This window comes from Nothobranchius furzeri, chromosome 15, assembly GCF_043380555.1.
Source record: "Nothobranchius furzeri strain GRZ-AD chromosome 15, NfurGRZ-RIMD1, whole genome shotgun sequence".
Classification (NCBI taxonomy): domain Eukaryota; kingdom Metazoa; phylum Chordata; class Actinopteri; order Cyprinodontiformes; family Nothobranchiidae; genus Nothobranchius; species Nothobranchius furzeri.
In genome coordinates, this window is record NC_091755.1 from 42,744,493 (window position 1) to 42,765,197 (window position 20,705).

Below are 20,705 nucleotides of genomic sequence, written 5' to 3' on the forward strand. Positions count from 1 at the left end.
TGTTGCCTCGCAGCACGAAGGTTGCAGGTTCGAAACTCATCTGCGGCCTTTCTGCGTGGAGTTGCGTGTTCTCCCCATGCATGCGTGGGTTTCCTCCGGGTACTACGGTTCCCCCCACAGATCACAACATGCCCTATAGGTTATAAATTGTAAGTCGCTTTGGATAAAAGCGTCTGCCAAATAAATAAACATAAAAATGTAGTGACAATGGAGAGGAAAACTCCCCTTTAGCAGGAAAAAACCTCTACAGGATCCATCAAGACTGGATTACTGTAATTCATTACTCTCAGGAAGTCCACAGAATGTAGTTAAAAGTCTTCAGCTTGTCCAAAATGCTGCAGCTAGAGTTCTGATGAGAATTTAAAAGAGAGATCATATCTCTCCTGTCTTAGCTTCCCTACATTGGCTGCCTGTTAAATTCAGAATAGATTTTAAGATCCTCCTTCTCACATATAAAGCTCTTAATAATCAAGCTCCATCATACATCAGTGATCTGATTGTTCCATATGTTCCTAACCGAGCACTTCGCTCTCAGACTGCAGGTTTACTGGTGGCTCCTAGAATATATATTTTTATTTGATAGGGCCTATGGTTAAAATCTGATGTTAGCCTAAATCTGGACAAGTGGGGGAGTAGAGGGAGGTGGAGTGTACAGTCGGTAAAGACAACTCTCCCTTGCCCCGCCTCCAACATGCCTCCATCTAAAAAGGCTATGTTATCCAGAGTTATCTCTGTAGTTATGCTGCTATAGGCTTAGACTGCTGGAGGATACACTGACCACTTTCCACACTCTACTACCTTCTTCTACTATCTGCTCTTTAACTGTATTATTTCCTGCTATTTCAGCTGTTAACTTTATTTTTTCTCTAAGTGTTTTTCTCCCCAGAAGAAGCTACAACGATGTTCTGCTAAGCTGTGGTGGCCTCATGGAGGGGGCCATCGTCTAGCACACTGCTGCTAACCACTTAAACATTCTCCCTCTCCTGATAATAACTTTTAACTTTCTTTGACGTGGAATGTTACTACCAGTTTACCCGTTTAATTATAGATTCACTAGGATAAAGATAATACAGCTTATATCTTAATAAATAAAATATTTACTAAGAAATCACAATGTAGCTATAGAAACACTACTTCAATTCACTTCAATAATCGTCGTCGTCTTCCTCCGCTTATCCGGTCCGGGTCGCGGGGGCAGCATCCCAACTAGGCAGCTCCAGACCGTCCTCTCCCCGGCCACCTCCACCAGCTCCTCCGGCAGGACCCCAAGTCGTTCCCTGACCAGATTGGAGATCTAACCTCTCCAGTGTGCCCTGGGTCGACCCGGGGGTCTACTGCCGGCAGGACATGCCCGAAACACCTCCCCAGGAAGGCGTCCAGGAGGCATCCTGACCAGATGCCCAAACCACCTCAACTGACTCCTTTTGATCTGGAGGAGCAGTTGCTCTACTCCGAGTCCCTCCTGAATGTCTGAGCTCCTCACCCTATCTCTAAGGCTGAGCCCGGCCACCCTACGGAGGAAACTCACTTTGGCCACTTGTATTCGCAATCTCGTTCTTTCGGTCATTACCCAAAGCTCATGACCATAGGTGAGGATTGGGACGTAGATTGACCGGTAAATCGAGAGCCTGGCTTTCTGGCTCAGTTCCTTCTTCACCACGACAGATCGGCTCAGCGTCCGCATCACTGCAGATGCCGAACCAATCCGCCTGTCGATCTCCCGATCCCTCCAACCCTCACTCATGAACAAGACCCCGAGATACTTAAACTCCTCCACTTGAGGTAGGACTTCTCCCCCGACCCGGAGTTGGCAAGCCACCCTCTTCCGGTCGAGAACCATGGTCTCAGATTTGGAGGTGCTGATCCTCATTCCAGCCGCTTCACACTCGGCCGCGAACCTACCCAGCAAGAGCTGAATGAAGCTAAGAGGACCACATCATCCGCAAAAAGCAGAAACGAGATTCTCCTGCCACCAAACTCGACACACTCCACACCACGGCTGCGCCTAGAAATCCTGCCCATAAAGGTAATGAACAGAACCGGTGACAAAGGGCAGCCCTGGCGGAGTCCAACCCTCACCGGGAACAGGTCCGACTTACTACCAGCTATGCGGACCAAACTCACGCTCCTCTGGTAAAGGGACTGAATGGGCTTTCACAGAAAGCCACCCACCCCATACTCCTGGAGTGTCCCCCACAGGGTGCCCCTGGGGACACGGTCATAAGCCTTCTCCAAATCCACAAAACACATGTGGATTGGTTGGGCAAACTCCCATGCCCCATCCGTCACCCTTGCAAGGGTATAGAGCTGGTCCACAGTTCCACGGCCAGGACGAAAACCACATTGCTCCTCCTCAATCTGAGATTCAACTATCGATCGTACCCTCCTCTCCAGTACCTTGGAATAGACCTTTCCAGGGAGGCTGAGGAGTGTGATCCCCCTATAGTTGGAACACAACCTCAGGTCACCCAAGATGGGGACCACCACCCCAGGCTGCCACTCCACAAAAACTGCCCCCGATGACCACGCAATGTTGCAGAGACGTGTCAACCATGACAGCCCTACAACATCCATAGCCTTGAGATACCCAGGACGAATCTCATCTGCCCCCGGGGCTCCACCGCTGTGTAGTTGTTTGACTACCTCAGCAACTTCTGCCCCTGAGATTGGACAGTCCATCCCCAGGTCTCCTGGCTCTGGTTCCTCCTTGGAATGCGCGTAGGTGGGATTGAGGAGCTCCTCAAAGTATTCCTTCCACTGTCTGACTATAGCCCCAGTTGACGTCAGCAGCTCCCCATCCCCACTGTAGTGTGAGCGAGTTGTTGCCTTCCTCTCCTGAGGCGCCGGACAGTTTGCCAGAACCTCTTTGGAGCCGATCGATAGCCTTTCTCCATGGCATCACCAAACTCTTCCCATGCCCGAGATTTTGCCTCGGCAACTGCCACTGCTGCACCCCGCTTGGCTATCCAGTACCTGTCTGCTGCCTCTGGAGACCCACAGACCAGCCACGCCCTGTAGGCCTCCTCCTTCAGCCTGACGGCTCCCCGAACCTCTGGTGTCCACCAGCGGGTACGAGGGTTGCCACCACGACAGGCACCGGCCACCTTGCGACCACAGCTAGCAACAGCCGCCTCAACAATCGCAGAGTGGAACAAGGCCCACTGTGAGTCAATGTCCCCACTGCTCTCGGGACGCGGTCGAAGCTCTGCCGGAGGTGGGAATTGAAGACCGTCTTGACAGGTTCTTCTGCCAGGCGTTCCCAGCAGACCCTCACTATGCATTTTGGTCTGCCAGGTCTATGCAGCATCTTCCCCTGCCTTCTGATCCAACTCACCACCAGGTGGTGATCAGTTGACAGCTCCGCCCCTCTCTTCACTCGGGTGTCCAAAACATATGGCCGCAGGTCAGATGATTCGACTACAAAGTCTATCATCGACCTGCGACCTAGGCTGCCCTGGTACCAAGTGTACCGATGGGCATCCTTATGTTCGAACATGGTGTTCATTATGGCTAAACTGCGGCTTGCACAGAAGTCCAATAACGAAACACCACTCGAGTTCAGATCAGGCGGGCCGTTCCTCCCAATCACACCCCTCCAGGTCATGCTGTCATTGCCCACGTGAGCATTGAAGTCCCCCAGCAGGACAATGGAGTCCCCTGATGGAGCACTATCTAGCACTCGTCCCAGGGACTCCAAAACCCGAAGGCGTAGGGAAGGTACCCTCTCGTTCCCCGGGGTAAATCCCAACACACAGGCAGAGTGTCTTGGGGCTAACAAAAAGCCAACCCCAGCCCTCCGCCTCTCACCCGGAGCAACTCCAGCAAAGGAGAATGTCGACACCCTCTTAAGGACTTGGGTTCCAGAGCCAATGCTGTCGAGGTGAGCCCGACTATATCTAGCCAGTACCGCTCAACCTCTGCCACAATCTCCTGCTCCTTCCCCGCCAGAGAGGTGACGTTCCATGTCCCAAAAACCAGTTTTCTTGTCCGGGGATCGGACCGCCAAGGCTCCCGCCTCGGTCTGCCACCCGATCCACATTGCACCGGACCCTTCATGTTCCTCCTGCGGGTGGTGGGCCACAGTTGGATTAGCCCATGTATCTGGTTTGGGCTGGGCCCGGCTGGGCCCCATGGGCGAAAGCCCGGCCACCAGGCGCTCGCTCACGGGCCCCAACCCCAGGCCTGGCTCCAGGGTGGGACCCCGGTAATCCTCCGGGCCGGGTACGCCGACTCTTTGATTGTAAATCCATGAAAGATCCTCTTAACTGTTATTTATCTCACCCTTCACCTAAGACCAATTTGTATTGGGAGACCCTACCAGGGGCACAAAGTGCCCCAGACAACATAGCTCCTAAGATCATTAGGGCACTCAAACTCCTCCACCACAATAAAGTGACAGTTCAAGGAGGAGCTCATCCAATTCAATAATACTTTATTAATCCCAGAGGGAAGTTAGAGACACACTCATTGCTTGTATATATGTTTCTGTGTGTGTGTGTGTGTGTGTGTGTGTGTGTGTGTGTGTGTGTTTGTGTGTGTTTGTGTGTGTGTAGGTGTGTGTAGGTGTGTGTAGGTGTGCTCTGTCTTCTCGATTAGTCATTCTGGTCAGATATTAGTGATACTGGTCAGTTAGGGATTCTGGTCAGACAGTATGTTTAGATCTGACAGTTTCAAACCTCTTTGGAGTCCTGTAGCATTGACAGTGCATCATTGACTAGAGCGACATCATTTTCAGCCATCTTCAGCAGGTTGTTGACCTCCTGCTCTCTGATTTCCAGGTCTTCTATTTTCCTCTAATAGAAAAAGAGGAAGCAGATGTCAAACCTGTAATCCTCCTCCATGTAGGGTTTCCTTCTACACTCACCTGATTGTCCTCCAGAGTTTTCTCATTAGCATTGTTGAGCTCCGTGGCTCTAGCGGTGTTGTTCACTGCCTCGTTCAGGGCTTCTCGCAGAGCCATCATCTCAGAGTGGAAGCGGGCCAGATGGTCCCTGATCACCTGGGCGAGGTCCTTGTTTTCTTCCTGACGGCCTGTTAATTCCTGGTTAACACGGCCCAACACTGACAAAAACACAGACACAACAAATGGATTTAGCTCCCATGACAAGACCTCAGAGCACATACCTTTATCCTCACCCACCTCTTGGGGATAAGGGTGAACAATGATGGTTTTACAGCCATATGTGTGTTTGTTAGCTAAATCCAACAGATGAGGTTATTTAATGACTCTATCCAGTTCAACAGGGCTGCTAAAGCTAACCATAGCCAACAGTGGTTGGTTCACACAGAGAGTGTGAGGAAACCCATCATGTGTCATCATCAGCTCTGACCTCTGACACAGAGAGCAGCAGATCTATGTCAGGCTCTGGTTGCTGCTGAACATCACATCATGTTTAGCTCTGCTGGAAGCAGTGGGGTTCTAGGAGAACTTGTTTCCTGTCTCTAACAGCAGAGATCTGACCCTGTCTCAGGCCCTGTCCACACGTAGCCGGGGATCTACCAAAACGTAGATATTTTTCTACGTTTTGGCCTGTCATCCACACGAAAACGGAGTTTTTTCACACGAAAACGGATCTTTTTAAAAACTCCGGCCAAAGTGAAGATCTGCGTTTTCGCCGTTTTGGGTGTCTGCGTGTGGACAGACAAAACCGGAGTTTTAAGGTCCGCAACGTCACTTTCCGCGACAAAAAAATGCTGACATCACGTGTGCGACCTGTGTTTACACTAGCCGACAGCATGGACGCCCTCAGAGCTGCGCTCGCTTTATCAATTGTCCAAGCGCTTTTTGCTTGTTTGTTTTTGCAAGTGGAATTACTGCTGCTTGCGGAAGACCACAGACGAAGGACGAGGTTAAGAACGGGGGAAGTACTGCCGCCTACAGGTCTGGCATGTCCTTTACAACGTATTTATCCGGGTACGTGTGGACAGTTTGTTTTTAAAACGAGGTGGTGTGGATGCAAGTTTCTGGAGGGGCGGATATTCGTTTGTAAAAAAAACCCGGCTACGTGTGGACTAGGCCTGAGTTAATAAGTGCGTGAAAGGCATCGACAGCCTTCTGGACATGGTGAGGTTAGTGGATGAGCCAACGTACGTTTCTCTGCTTCGGCTTTCTCCCTGTCAGCCAGCATCTTTTGTCCCACGCAGCTCCGGTACCTCATCTCCCTCAGCATGGCCTGTGCTTCCCTCATCTTCCTTTCCATGTCCTCTACATTCTGCTCAGCTTCTGTCTCATTGGACGACTGATTTGCCATCATCATGATTTCTGTGGAGAGACACGAACACTAGTTGTTGTCTTAAAAGTAATAAACCAAATATTTAATGATTAGTTAATAATTTCTGATAGCTGGCCATGGTGAACCAGCTGAGGCCTGTCTCACTGTTCATTTCCATGCTGATGTTGTTGATGAAGGACAGCAGGTCTTCGGCCCGATTCAGTGCCTTAGTAGTTCTGACCCCCAGGTCACCGACTTGATCAGCCGTTGCTTCAGCCTAAAGTACAGCAGGACACCATCAACATGTCTGTTTCTGATTACAGTCTTCTGTGGGATTCAGACTGAGTGAGGAACAGAAGTATTTGAACACCGTGTTTTTGATGGTTCTCCTACAGGAATCATGGAGGGTCTGACCTCCACACACTGGCTCATTCCCACTGAGACAGCATTTTAAATGTCAGGAAGTCACACGCTTTGATTTTTAAAGACGTTTTGTATTTCACTGCTGCACACTTATCTGAACACTTCACAAAATCAGTTATTATTTGGTACATAATCCGGTGTTTGCAGCTCCTCTAGTTCTTGACCAGGTCTGCACACACTGCAACAGGGATTTTGGCCCATTCCTCCACACAGATCTCCTCTAGACCTGTCAGGCTTCAGGGCTGTTGCTGAGAAACCCTCCAAAGAGTTTCTATAGGATGTAGGTCTGGAGACGGGCTAGGCCACCCCAGAACCTTGATATGTTTCTAACAGAGCCCCCGTTTGGTTATCCTGGCTGTGTGATTCAGGTCGTGGTCATGCTGGAAGACCCAGCTACAACACATCTTCAATGCTCTGACTAAAGGAAGGAGTTTGTTGGTCATGGCCACATTCATCCTCTCCTTTACTCAGAGTGGTCGTCCTGTCGTCTTGGTAGAAAAGAACCCCCAAAGCATGATATTTCCACCCCCATGCAGCAGCAGGGATGATGTTCTTGGGATGCAACTCATCCTTTTTTCCCTCCAAACACAGCAAGTGGAGTTTAGACCAAAAAGTTTTACCTTGGCCTCATCTGACCACAGGACATTCTCCCATGCCGCCTCTGGATAATCCAGCTGATATTCTTCTTATTAATAATGTTTTTGTATCATTATTATTATTATTATTAGAGAAACTCAGACAGGGCTGGACATGTGATGACTTGAGCAGGGAAATTTTCCATGCAATACATGATTATCACCATGTTTGACCTTTGACCCTGTGGTCCCAGCTCTCTTCATGCCATTGACCAGCTCCTCGTGCGTAGCTCTGAGATGATCCCTCACCTTTCTTATCAACAGTAACACCCCACCAAGGGTGGAGCCCCGGTCGGAGGGACACCGTCGTCTTTAGCCTACTTTATTTTAACGGAGGAGTGTCTCCATCTGCCAACAGGATGAGTTTCTACCAAAAGTAAATCTTCTGAAGCAAAGTTGTCCCAGTGTTCAGCCACTGACACGTTTTGGAGCCCAAAAGAAAATGGAAGGAGATCCATGAAAGATCATTCTGTTCTTAATGAGCTATTTGCTTGTTTCCTTCCTATCCCTCCAAGTTTCTGCTTCAGGGTTTTTGTTCATTTCTAAATGACTCGTTTTAAAGACATCACCGTGAAACATATCAAAAATGAATAATAATAACAACAGCCTACTTTAGACAGGTCTATACGCAACTTCAACTTCTCGATAGTTTCACTTTTTCACAAATTGTGACATTATTCATCTTACTGTGTACTTTAAGTGTATCAAATATATTTTAAACTGCAGTGTACAATCTGGAATACACGGAAAACATGTTATTGTATAAACTAGCTGACTGAACATGTCTGCTGCCTGCAATAATGTCCACGCTCCAGCAGGGGTCAGCAGACCGACACTGTGGCACTACCAATGCAGTCCGTGCTTCACGAGGCCTCGTCTACCCATCACTACTCTCTGGTATCTTAGACAACTCAGCTCTTTGGTCTTGCTCATGGTAGTAGCAGGAGTGTGACTGACAGGGGTGGACAGGTGTGTTTAGTAAGCTCAGGCAGGTGCTGCTGATTCAGATTAATGCGTGGAGTACAGGTAGACTTTTTCACGGCAGAGTTACAGGTCTCAGAGTATGGAGCTAGGATTGGGACAATATTCAGAGCCAGGGTTCTCGCTGATTGCCAGGTGTTTAAATACTTATGTGCAGCAGTGCGATACAAATAAATTATTTTACTTTTTAATACAAAGTGACTTCCTGAACATTTTAAATTTTGTCTCTCACAGTGGGAATCATGGACGTAATTTTCACTTTAGAAGTGTGTGTGTGTGTGTGTGTGGGGGGGGGGGGGGTAGGGGGGGAACTTTACAGTATGCTAACAGGCTTCAACACAGTTTTTTTCCGCTTGGTCCTAGAGCTCAACCAGTGTCAATTTAATATAGCGTAATATGGTTTTTGGATGGTAAAAAGTGCAGGGGTCAAAACTTGACTTTGGAAAAAGTGGGGGGGGGGGGGGGGGGACATGTCCCCCCTGTCCCCCCCCCAAAATTACATCCATGGTGGAAATGCACCTAGTATGTAGATCTCAGACCCCTCCATGGTTTCTAAGTGGGAGAACTTGCTAAATCAAGGGTGTTCAAATTCTTCTGTTCCTCCCTGTAACTTCGTTGCTGTGGTTTAACTCAACAGTGTGCCTAATTCACGTGTGTGAAGCTAAAGAAGAAAATCCAAACTGGGACCCTAAATCCTAAATAAGTGAAAGACGAGGTTTAAATTTCTCTGCTTTGTAAATTAAATCAACCTTCAGAAAAATGTCAGCTATTATGATGAACCGTGTGTGTGTGTGTGTGTGTGTGCGTGTGTGTGTGTGTGTGCTCCACGCCTGTTGCTGTAGTTCATCCATATCATCACTGATGTTTGTGATGTCAGCGTCCAGAAGGTTGGCCCGGCTCCGGCTTTCATCCAGCGTGCTGTTGTAGTTTTCTACGGCAAGCTGAGAGGATGGAACCATGAGAATATCAGAGCTGATCTCGGTCTCTACTCGATGAAGAACGAGATCCAAAAGGGTTCAAATGAAGACAACTGGACTTCTTTGGTTTCTTGAAGACGCTTTGCTTCTCAGATGTCTCAAACGTCCTCCAGAAACCAAAGAATTGCAGCTGCCTTTATTTGAGCCCTTTTGAATGACCATGACCTGGATGACTGAGAACCTTCACCAGGATAAAAACGAGCTACACAAGATCTGTACTTAAGTTGTGTGATAGTTTCATCCGGTCGTAAGATGACAGGCGCAGCTCTGCATGCAGAGACTCACAGAGATGTTCTCTATCGACTGGTTCAGCCGTTGCAACTGAGCCCAGGCCATGGAGCTGCTGTTGAGGTGAGTCAGCTGACTGGACATGAGGCTGAAGTCATCATTCATCTCCTCCAGATCCTCCAGCAGCACAACAACACAGCTGTCACACTCTGAAAGACACACACCGTCCTCATGTCTCACAGTCATTGTTAGGGTGTGTTTGTGTATGTGTATGTGTGTGTGTGTGTGTGTGTATGTGTGTGCATGGTGTGTACATGTGTACAGGTGTTTTTCTAGGAATGCTGTGTTCTTCTCCCTCCATGCATAACGCCCTGGTTCTGCCCAAATAACTCAGTTTAGTTTCATCAGTGCACAGCACCTTATTCCAGAATGAAGCTGGCTTGTCCAGATGTGCTTTAGCAAACCTCAAGCAGCTGTTTGTGCTGTGGGTGGAGAAAAGGCTTCCTCTGCGTCACTCTCACATGCAGCATCTCCTTGTGTTAAGTGCACCCAATAGCTGAACGATGCACAGTGACTCCATCTGCAGCAAGATGATGTTGTAGGTCTTTGTGCTGGTCTGTGGGTGACTGACTGTTCTCACCTTTCTTCCCTTCTGTTTATCTGACATTTCTGTTGGTCTGCCACGTGAAGCCTTAACTTGAACTGTGCCTGTGGTCTTTCATGTCCTCAACACGTTCCTAACTGGAACCAGACAGCTGAAATCTCTGAGACTAAACCATGATGCAGCTCATGTGAGAGCGGTTCTGAGACCCCGTGCTGCTGCTCCTCAGAGGATATTCACAGAGGAGGGAAACTTACAATTGGTCCCCTTAAATACTCTCTCATAAATGGATGCACCTGTGTATGGAGGTCAAGGGTCACAGAGCTTACCAAACTAATTTTGAGTTCCAACAATTAGTTCTAAAGGTTTTGGAATCAATAAAATGGCAACAGTGCTAACATTTATGCCTAATGTTGAGAGAGAGAGTCTGGTAACTCACAGGCAGAGGAACATGAGGGGCGGGACTAGGCAGCTCAAAAATAACCAATCAGAAAAAAGACGGAAATGCCGACTGTACCGTGCGACGCTGTAGTTTTAGAGCTGTAGTCAAAAATGGCATCTTTCTTTAGAATAAAGGCTTTTAGCGCTTCTACTTGTTGTTTTAAAGACGTGTCCAAGTCATTTAGACCAGAGGAAAGAGTCGCAGCGAACTCCGCTTCAGCCGCCATGTTTATGACAAACTCGGCGTTGAGGTGTGTGACGTACGCTGCTCAGCGCTGATTGGCTCGGTTAGAATTCTCAGGGGGCGGGGCTATTTGAATAGGAGTTCCCAGAGCCTTTCTCTGTGCAGAATTAAACAGAGGAGGAGTCTGGCAGGCCAGGCTAGTGAATCCTATGAACTTCATATCCCTTCTCAAATATCACTGTGTGTGTCTCCTGTGTGATGTATTTAACTGAGATTTATTATCAGAGCAACCAACGACTATACAGGAAAATCATGAAGATTAGCAAGGCTGCCCAAACATCCCACATCGCATCCCGCAAGAGTGTGTGCAAGAGTGTGTGCTTGTGCTTTATCTTGAGAGGCACTATATAGAAAATTGTTTCCTCTTCTATATGTGCGTGCATGTGCTCACGTGTGTGTGTGTGTGTGTGCATGCATGCATTAGTGTGTTCCTCACGTTCACAGTGCATTCCTTGACCGTCTTCCACAGGAACGCTGTATTCCTGGGAGCAGTGGTCACACTGTTTTCCCGTCATTCCATCGGGACAGTGGCACTCTCCGGTCCGGGGATCACAGAGGCCCCTGCTACACTCACATTCTGCACAGACACACCAAAACTATTGACTTTTTTGTAAAACATACAGTTTTATCCAAGTGCAGCAGTATTTTGAAATAACTGACTGCATCGTACTTCATCCAGCACGGCAGCAGTTAGTTTTATATGACATGTGACCCCCAGGAGTGGGATGGTCGAGATCAGAGGTTCAGTACTGTGGTTGTGGGAGTGACAGGGGAAACAAGAACAAATGCTAAGATGCATTTCTTGTCTCCCACTAAGGTTAACCTGACAAAATTCCCAGGAATGAAAACCTATCTGCCTTCAGCAGCTGCAGCTTCTCTCTCCTTTGTTAAGAAAACAGAACCAGTGTGTTTTCATCACTTGATCCAGAGGAAAAGGAGCAGATGGGATTTTCACCCAGAACTCAACAAACTTACTCCTGCAGCCATTAGGTCCATAGTCCCAGAACCCAGGAGCACACTGCCTGCAGTGTGGACCAGTGACTCCAGGCTGACAGGAACACTGACCACTCTGAGGGTCACATGACTGGACGAGAGCGGCCGAGGTGTCACAGTCACACTGACGGCAGCCGGAGCACGAGTCAAAGCCAAACGAGTCCACCTTGGAGAGAAAACACAACCAGTTCTCGTAAAAGCCGACACCTGGGACCAGATGGGGGCTGTCAGAAGCAACCACACCTGCAGACAGAAGTAGTGCCTCTGACAGGTGAGGTGCCTTACCTGGCAGTGCTCACAGTGCTGTCCAGTGACCCCGGGCTTACAGAGGCATTGTCCCGTGTGAGGGTCACATGACTCGGTCCCACAGAGAGAACAGTTGCATTCTAAGAAGAGCAGAAAACCATGACTTCACTTTGGGAGCAGGGCCCCATCAGCCTCTGATAAATCTGACGTAAAACTCACTGCTGCAGTTTTTGGCAGTGATGGCGTCTCCATAGTAACCAGGAGCACAGATGTGGCAGTGGTGTCCTGCAGTGTTGTGCATGCAGCTGTGGCACTCCCCTGTTAGTGGGTGACAGTTTGTGAACAACATGTTTGGGTCTGTGTTACCGTTGCAGTGGCACAGCTGGCACCGACTACCGAGCACCATGGGGTTGCCATAGAAACCAGGAGCACACCTGTGCAAGAGGCCCACAGTTAGAACTAGGAACCAGCACCAAGTGGAAAAACCAGACAGGTAAAAGCTCACCTCTCGCAGTGTGGTCCAGAGTAACCCGGCTTACACAGACACTGCAACCCGTCGTTCTTCTGCACACAGCCCTCTGCAAAACTACACAGCAACCATCAGAGTCATCAGCGCGGTGGTGGGAAGAGCTTCCGTTTAAAAAAGCTTCCTGATCAGCCTCTGTTCAGAGAAATAAAGTGCTCACAGCCTGTCTGAGTCGCCATTAGCCCGGTTTCACACTGAAAGCAGAACATCACTGCTTCATTATAGTCTATGGACTGTTGCAAACCAGCAGCAATGCGGCAATTCCCAGAAGTGGCACGCCGCGCTGCGCCGCTAAAGATAGGATCAGGTGCCCCTTCTGGGACACGTCAATTTCTGCAGTTAACATAGGGCTAAACAGGAAATCCCTGCTAATTTTCAAAATAAAGGTGCTGCAGCGATGCAATTTCATATAAATGAAGCTTACGTGTGACCCAACGGCTAATTTACTCACAGCATCGTTCCAGAAGTGCAGCGGTGTGCTTTCATGGCTTTGATTCTGGCAGTGGAGAGGTACAACATCATATATGACATCAAACAGCGATCTCAAACATCATTTCCTTCGTTTTGGTTTCACGGCGGATTGCATAAACAATCAGTGACCTGAAATCTCGAGGGATCTTGTGATATTGCGAGTCCATCGAAGAGGACAACAAGAAAGCTGTCGCAGCCAAGACTCTCCCGGTGTGAAAAAGACCACTCTGAAGTTTGTGAGTGCGCCGCTCTGCTGCCGCTGATAGAGTGTGCTGCTGCCATCTTGAATGGATTTCATCTTTAAACTGGCAGACCGGGAGGTGACAGGTTCTTTTCAAACATCCCTGTTGTTAGTTAAATGTAGCTCTGCACTCAGCCAGAAGGAAGCTGGTGACGATGGGGGTCACATGATTCATTAGGAAGGACTAGCGGTTAGCTCATCATCCCTGTTGGATGGAAACTCTAGTTCATCAAACTGAGGCTGTTCAGGAAGCTTCTGAAACGAGTTTTTCAAGAACTTTCACACAAACGGTCAGTCTGACTGTATTTGAGGAAAGGAACAGGTGAGACGGGTTCACTGACTTGTTGGACGGGGCCCTCAGGGGGCAGGGACAGCCGGAGCAGGACACAGCATGTCCATCGAGACTGTTGTTACCAAGGAAACCATCCTTACACCGCTCACAGTGGTTTCCAACAGTACCATGCAGGCAGTTCTGACAGACAAACATACAGGGATGCTCCCTGAGTGCCACGCTCAGATTTGAGATGTGAAGATTGTGAAGTGATGGAGGAGAAGATCCTCACCACACAGGATCCAGACCCATCCAGACACTGGTCCGAATGTCCGTTACAGCTGCAGGGAACACACCGTCCCAGGAACAGGCCGATGGTGTCTCTGTAGAAGCCTGGAGCACATTTCTACACACAAACAAAGGTTAAAGATGGAGGTTCTGGCTCTGGGAGTCCAGCACCACCTCCACCATGGTCCAAAAGCAGGCTTGTTTTCTATCTATCTTCCATTCTTTAATTCAGAACTAGGACTGATGCAGGAGGCGGAGTGATGGATTGAAAGCCTCACCTGACAGGAGTCTCCCAGGTAGTTGGCCGGACACATGCAGATTTCCACATTGTTGGCGTGACGTCCTGAGGGCAAGGGCTCGGCCCCCTCCAGCACGGCGCCATGCAAAGACACAGAGTGGGCAGACTGAGAGTGGAGGGCTCGGATCTGCAGGGACTCCAGATGAACCAGAACCATCATCAACTCCTCACGCGACACGGCGTTTCCTGTCTGAGAATGATGGAAACTTCCCTGTGTGGAGCAAGACAGGAAGAGGAGAGGAGTCTGGAGGTGTGATCTGGTTAGGTGCTCTACAGAACCTTTTCCCCACATGGAGGAGGTGTATGAAGATCCACCTCAAAGGAAAAAGGACCAACTTGGAAAATTCAGCACTGGAAAAACAAAACCTCACGCTGGCGAGTGAGTCAGAACTCCTTAAGCCTTTCTGAGTAATATGAGTGATAATCTAACGGTTCTAATGACTATATGGAGTTAGGCATGATTGTAATGGACCTACCATTGATCAGCTCAAACATATAAATCTATTGAAGCTTTACAAATATTAACATTAGCACCTCTCTGGCAGCATGGTGGGAATAACTACAAATGACGGCCTCTTCACTGATCCCATGCAGACGCACACCCAGCTGGAATAACCCGGACATTTGGCAAAACAACAACAACAACATGTCACGGCATGTGGCGAGTGGAGCGGAGAAGAGGTGAGGATCCAGACCGGGAAGGAAGCAGGCAGACAGGTAGGATTCTTTGACACAGATTTATTGGAACGCACGCGGACAATGAAACAATGAACCGGCACAGGACACAAAACAGCCGGGGCTTAAATACAGGAGGACCGGGAGCTGAGGTGATTGGGAAAACGAGAGGCAGGTGGGAGTAATTAACGAGACACAAGGCTGAACCAAACAGGGAGACAGGACAGGGTGTGACACAACAGTGTAAATAGAAGTATAAATTAATCCTTTACTGGAACACATACTTGAATAGATTTGATCCCATTTAACAGAATAGTCTCCCAGTGTGGGACTGATAAGAATAGATTTTCAGAACATCAACAAATTTAAACTGTAGTTAAACAAAAATTTTATTTTAATAATATAGAATTACAAACACACCATCAAGGGTAATAGATTTCTGGATCTCCAAATTCAGGTGTAATAAACTTCTTGCATTTTTATCAAGAAGACTCAGGGCTGGATTAGCTCAAAAGGGTGATTCTACTAAATACTGAGCAAAGGATCTGAATACTTGGGACCATGTGATATTTCAGTTAGTCTTTTTTAATAAATCTGCATACATTTCTTAAATTCTGTGTTTTTCTGTCAATATGGGGTGCTATGTGCGCATTATCTAGGAAAAATCTAATTTAATTGACTTTAGCAAACAGCTGCAACTTCACAAAGAGTGAAAAATTGATGGGGTCTGAATACTTTTTGAACCCACTGTAGGCTGCTGCTACCACTACCCGACCCCGCATTTGCAGACAATAATGGATGAATGGATGGTAAAACCCCTGTAAAAGTATTATTACCTCAACTATGTGAACTATTCCAAGGTGAGGCTCTTCAGGTGAGGAGTATTCTCTCTCCATGTACACCAAACTCATCTGGTTGCCCTGTAGGACACAAAATCAGAAAATTACAGCAACTCAGAAAAAAACGTCCACTTCAATAAACATTATAACGATTCCAGTCCTCCAGCCATCCACTTTGCATGAGACATTACATGAACTCCAATTCCCAGCATTCCCTAGACCAGTTTCCACCTCTCCACATCATCACGCACACCCTATTTCAGGAAGTCCTTCACAACAGTCCATGTTCTGTCATCGTAGCTTCGAAGCTCTTTCAGTACAGTCTTTTCCAGTCAAGTAGATTCCCATCCTTCCAGATTCTGTCCTCTCCAGCTGGTTTCAGTCAAGCCCTTTTTAATCAAGACCATTCCAGTCCTTTTCACTCCGGTCTAGTCCTTATCGTTACAGTTCCAGTCCCTTTCACTCCACTCTGGCCCCTTCAGTCCGCTCCGGTCAAGTCAAGTCTCGGTCCAGTTTGGTCACTTCCAGCCCTGTCTGGTTCCAGTCATGTCCAATTTAGTCCCTTACAATTGGTCATGGTCAGATCCAGTCTGGTCCTTTCCAGCTACGTTCCAGCCATTTTAGACCTTCCCTTCTGGTCCAGCCCTTAGCAGTCAAGTCAAGTAATTTTCAATCAAGTCCTTTCCGGTCAAGTCCAGTAAAGTCCTTTCCAGTCAAATACGCTTTCAGTCATGTCCAGTCCCTTGAGACTTTAGGTCACTGTTTGTTTATGCACACTGCCATTGACAACTAAAGTCGTCATTTGCATTGTTTTTTACTATGTGGGGTGTCGGACGAGCCCCCATACCATGAGAACAAACATTCCAGTTCTAAAGCCGATCTTCATCCGCGAGCATCACGTGATCAGGAAGCAGAAGGGCCATATATTAGGAGATCGTTTTAGGCCGCTGCTGTAAAAAAAAGTGAGGAGCGAACCAGAAAAGCTTCTACCGATCACAATTGGACAACGGATTATGAAAGAATGGATAACGCTCGAAATGTGCAGAATCTTCCTGATGTAAGAGGTGAGTCTACTCTTTGTTTTGGTAGTTTTGGCGTTGACGTCATCACAGTGTGCAACGTTCTGTGAGTCTTAAAAAAACTGTGAAAATGCTGAAAAACGCTGGCAGCGAAGGGCTTTTCTAATCAGGAAATGGCTGACAGTTAATGAGTTAAACCCAAAACTAAGGAAATCACATTCCATATCGTCACACATAAGCCTCATACATATGAAATTGCATTGCTGCAGAGCATTTATTGTGAAAATGACTGGGGATTTTACACTGAAACAGTGTGTGATTTCCTGTCTAGCCCTGTGTTAACCAGGCCCCCACAATGTGGCTCTAAAATTGAGGCCAACCCACAAGTACCAAAAATTGCAGTTCCACCCTCATCCACTAGGGGCTGGTGTCAGAAGCGAGCAAATCCTCATTGACTCCCATGTTAAAAATACCAATTTCACAGCAGAAATAAACATGTTTACAGCCTGGTCCCAGAACATGTTTTAGGTTTAAATGATCTAGTTTACACTCATGACAACTCTGAGGGGGGTGAATTTTTTTCTCACTCTTCTGTTTAAGTGTATTAAAAGCCTAAAATTCTGTATAATTAATGAGCATCAGACCCACGTGACCACAGAGCTAGCTCCGTGGAAAGGCCTCAGTAGAGCCTCGGTCTGGCCTGGAAACTGCTCCGGGATTTTGAGTCTCTGTGTGTGTGTGTATTCTTGTTTGGATATTTTTTGTGCAATTGTTGGACAAAATGACTTGCTGTGGCATTAATTGCACTAATAGAGCGTCCAAGGAGTCTCCACTTCATTTTTTTCGGTAAGTAAAATTATATTTATGTATTTTAGGTCACTGCCGAGCTGAGCTTAGATTTTAACATGTACTGTTTAACCATGAAATGTAAATGTAATAGGGTAAAACCCAGTGCATTTAACATAATGCTGCACTGTAGAAAATGGGTTGAAATACAACATGTTGGTGGAGCTGGGTTCCCACTATCGGCTTGTGGAGCTCTCGGAGACCTCTGTGTTCCACCCGGTTTTACCCAGCGGTCAGCCCGGCGTATCTCTGACTCAGAAGCTCTGGTGTTGTGCACAGTTAACTCCGGTTGTAGCTAGGTTGCTACCTCCGTTAGCTTAGCTCCCACCTCCGCATTAGCTTTGGGTTAGCTTCAGGTTAGCTTGTAGCTAGTTCGACCAGGTGTCGTCAGTTGATCCCAGCCTTACAGCCCCCTTATTTATATGTCGATGGTGTTAACTGTGGAAAATGACATCTCCAAGAAGTGGCTCGTGTCAAAATTAGAACCCGGTCCTGGCGTGCCGCTTCTGGGATGCGCCTGGAAATTGCCACGTTGCTGCTAGTTTGACACAGTCCGTAGACTAAAATGGCTCAGTATAAGCAGCCATCCACCATGACTCACTGGGGAAGGAGAAGACAGAGCGCGCGTGCGCGCGCGCACGCACACGCACACACACACACAGTAGTGTTTCTATGGCATGGACTTGGTATGGGGCAATTGTCACAGGGTTAACCATGACAACAGGCCTCAAGTCTGGGATACTTCAGCTCAATTTTCGGCAAATCTCCACAAAATCCAAATGCTCTCAAAGGTGAGCATCACTGGGACACTCCATAAACTTTTGGTGTTGGGCAATTGTCCCAGAGTTAACCCAGAAAAGACGTATCAGCTCTAGGAATGGATGTAGGCTCTTTACTTGACCACCAGACATGCCTGGGGATCCCACACTTAAAGCTCCCATTGCTGTTTTCAAGCCCCTTTTCTGAGCAAAAACAAATGGTGGTCATGATACCCTAGCGGTTTACAATACATTATTAATAATTTTACAGTGTAGACATAGGCATTCATGCCTTGAGAGTAACTTGTGCTACTTGTTTAAATTTTCAGGAATGTCCCCATATACTTAGTGAACAATAAACTCTGTGTCAGGTTGGTAGTGTAGGAATGACTGCCAAGTGACTTAAGCCTCTGGAGGCAGGCGTTGCAGATTTGCTACGTAAAAACCTGCCTACCTGGTTACTCCACGTACGTATCTCATGAGCATTTTTAACTCAGAAGTTCCCCTGAAGGACTTAGTTGTTCGTCCTTTTATCAAAACTTATTCTGAGCCTGAGAGGGTTAATGTAACTGTGTCAGTTGGCCATCATGTCCTAAAGGTATTTCATGCCAACTGCATGACAATAAATATGGCAGTAATGTATTGACAATGGCTAGAGTACCAGAACCACAAGGTTTATTTTTGCCCAGACTAAGTGAGGGCTTAAGTGTGGGACCATTGGGCATGGCTGGTGATCAGATTAGTGCTTAAGATACTATCACTAGCATCAGATCTACTTTGCCGGGACCAGGTTTGGAGTGTTCTCATTTAGGTAGCCTTGGATCTTGGAACCGGACATCTTTTTGGCCCTCTTCCCAAGGCGGTCTGCTTCTTCCAAGATGGCTGCCGAGTAGGTGTGGTGAGATTGCTGAGCTTTCCTAATATATGAATATCAGCAAAATAAGACAACATCCACCTTTTCTAAGCTTGCTTTTTTGTGGCTTAAGTAATTAGAAACCTTTGGCTTAAACCATTTTTGAGCTAGATGAAGTATTGAACATTTATTCGATACATGAAGTGTTGGACATATTTTTTTCGGCACATGTTCCAACCAGCTGGGAATCTGACAACGCCATAAAGTTAACCATCCAAGGAAACTGTTTGGAACAACGATGTCTATGGAGAATCTGGTCCAAGATATGGAGGAGATAAAAAAGTCCTTGAATTTCATGTCACATGAGATAACTAAAGTGGCAAAACAGCAAAGCGGCCTACAGGAGGTATTGAAAGAAGTCAAGCAACTTAAGGCTTTAATACAAGAAAAGGACAAAAAAATTGAGCTGCTTGAACGGAGGGTTGACGAGTTGGAGCAACATTCAAGGTTGGATGATCTCTTGATATCAGGACTGGAAATACACCGTACCTATGCACAGGCCGCAGCCTGTGACGGGGGAAAAGACATTGAAATCACTGCTACTCATTCTCCAGGTTCTCCCTCACTTGAGGATCAGGTGATCAAATTTTTCAACAGCAAAGATATTGCAATATCCAGTAAAGACATTGTGGCTTGTCACTCATTGGCTCAAAAACATAGTAAAACATCAACCATTGTGATCAGGCTTGCCAGTAGAAAATGTAAAATGGAGGTGCTGAGGAATGCAAAAAAATTAAAGGGTACAAGTGTATATGTAAATGAGCATCTTACGAAAAGAAACTCAGAAATCGCAAGGCAAGCAAGGATCCTGAGAAAAGAAAAGAAGATCCATGACACTTGGACAAGAAACTGCAAAGTACTGATAAAGCTAAATGGTCCCCCGGAGCAGGCAAAAGTGATGGTCATCAGAGATATTAAAGAACTTGATCAATACAAATGACATACGTCTGCTGTGGATCACCAAGGATGAACAAGAGGAAGACAACCAACTTCACGCATGGATGATACAACAAGAAGATATACGAAGAATCTGGATTATTCAACTCTCAATACAGTAAGAACAGAGACTGGTAATTCAAGTTATGAAAATTTACAATTGCAAAGGTTTGACTACACAGAATATAAACCACAGGATATGCAGGATGACATTGACCCAGATAACAATTTTTACACTAGAGTACAAAATCATTGTGAATACTATACTGAAGACCAGTTTGAACATAATGTCACTATAAAAGGTAAATTATCTGTTATACATTTCAATTGTAGAAGTCTAAATTCAAATTTTGTGAAGATTATGCAATGTTTGAAGCAATCAAATCATCCATTTACTGTAATAGCAATCTCTGAGACATGGCTCCAGGAAGGGAGGATATCTGTGTTTCAAATTGAAGGATATATGTTTTCTACAAGTAGAGATTGCAAAAAAGGTGGGGGAGTGGCTTTGTATATTGATAAAAACTTTCAAAGTAGATTGGTGGGTGATATGACATTAGTTATGGATAACATTATGGAGTGTGTATCTGTGGAAATACAAATAGAAAAGTCTAAGAATGTGTTAGTCAGTTGTATGTATAGG

The 20,705-nt window shown here is 46.8% G+C and overlaps 1 protein-coding gene across 4 annotated transcripts in view; it reads right to left on the bottom strand.

The window, feature by feature from the left end:
- Window positions 1-20,705, bottom strand: part of lama5 (laminin, alpha 5) — a 154,729-nt gene that overhangs the window by 33,409 nt on the left and 100,615 nt on the right. For all 4 annotated transcript variants that reach the window (XM_054745619.2, XM_015967344.3, XM_054745621.2 and 1 more), the window contains 15 exons: window positions 15,588-15,671; window positions 14,057-14,287; window positions 13,783-13,896; window positions 13,561-13,691; window positions 12,487-12,567; window positions 12,201-12,415; window positions 12,021-12,121; window positions 11,718-11,901; window positions 11,179-11,319; window positions 9,514-9,665; window positions 9,082-9,192; window positions 6,378-6,489; window positions 6,092-6,262; window positions 4,865-5,061; window positions 4,677-4,793 (listed from right to left, as the gene is read on the bottom strand). In XM_054745619.2, the coding sequence (XP_054601594.1) occupies window positions 4,677-4,793; window positions 4,865-5,061; window positions 6,092-6,262; window positions 6,378-6,489; window positions 9,082-9,192; window positions 9,514-9,665; window positions 11,179-11,319; window positions 11,718-11,901; window positions 12,021-12,121; window positions 12,201-12,415; window positions 12,487-12,567; window positions 13,561-13,691; window positions 13,783-13,896; window positions 14,057-14,287; window positions 15,588-15,671 (2,142 nt within the window). The remainder of the gene's footprint in view (window positions 1-4,676; window positions 4,794-4,864; window positions 5,062-6,091; window positions 6,263-6,377; window positions 6,490-9,081; window positions 9,193-9,513; window positions 9,666-11,178; window positions 11,320-11,717; window positions 11,902-12,020; window positions 12,122-12,200; window positions 12,416-12,486; window positions 12,568-13,560; window positions 13,692-13,782; window positions 13,897-14,056; window positions 14,288-15,587; window positions 15,672-20,705) is intronic.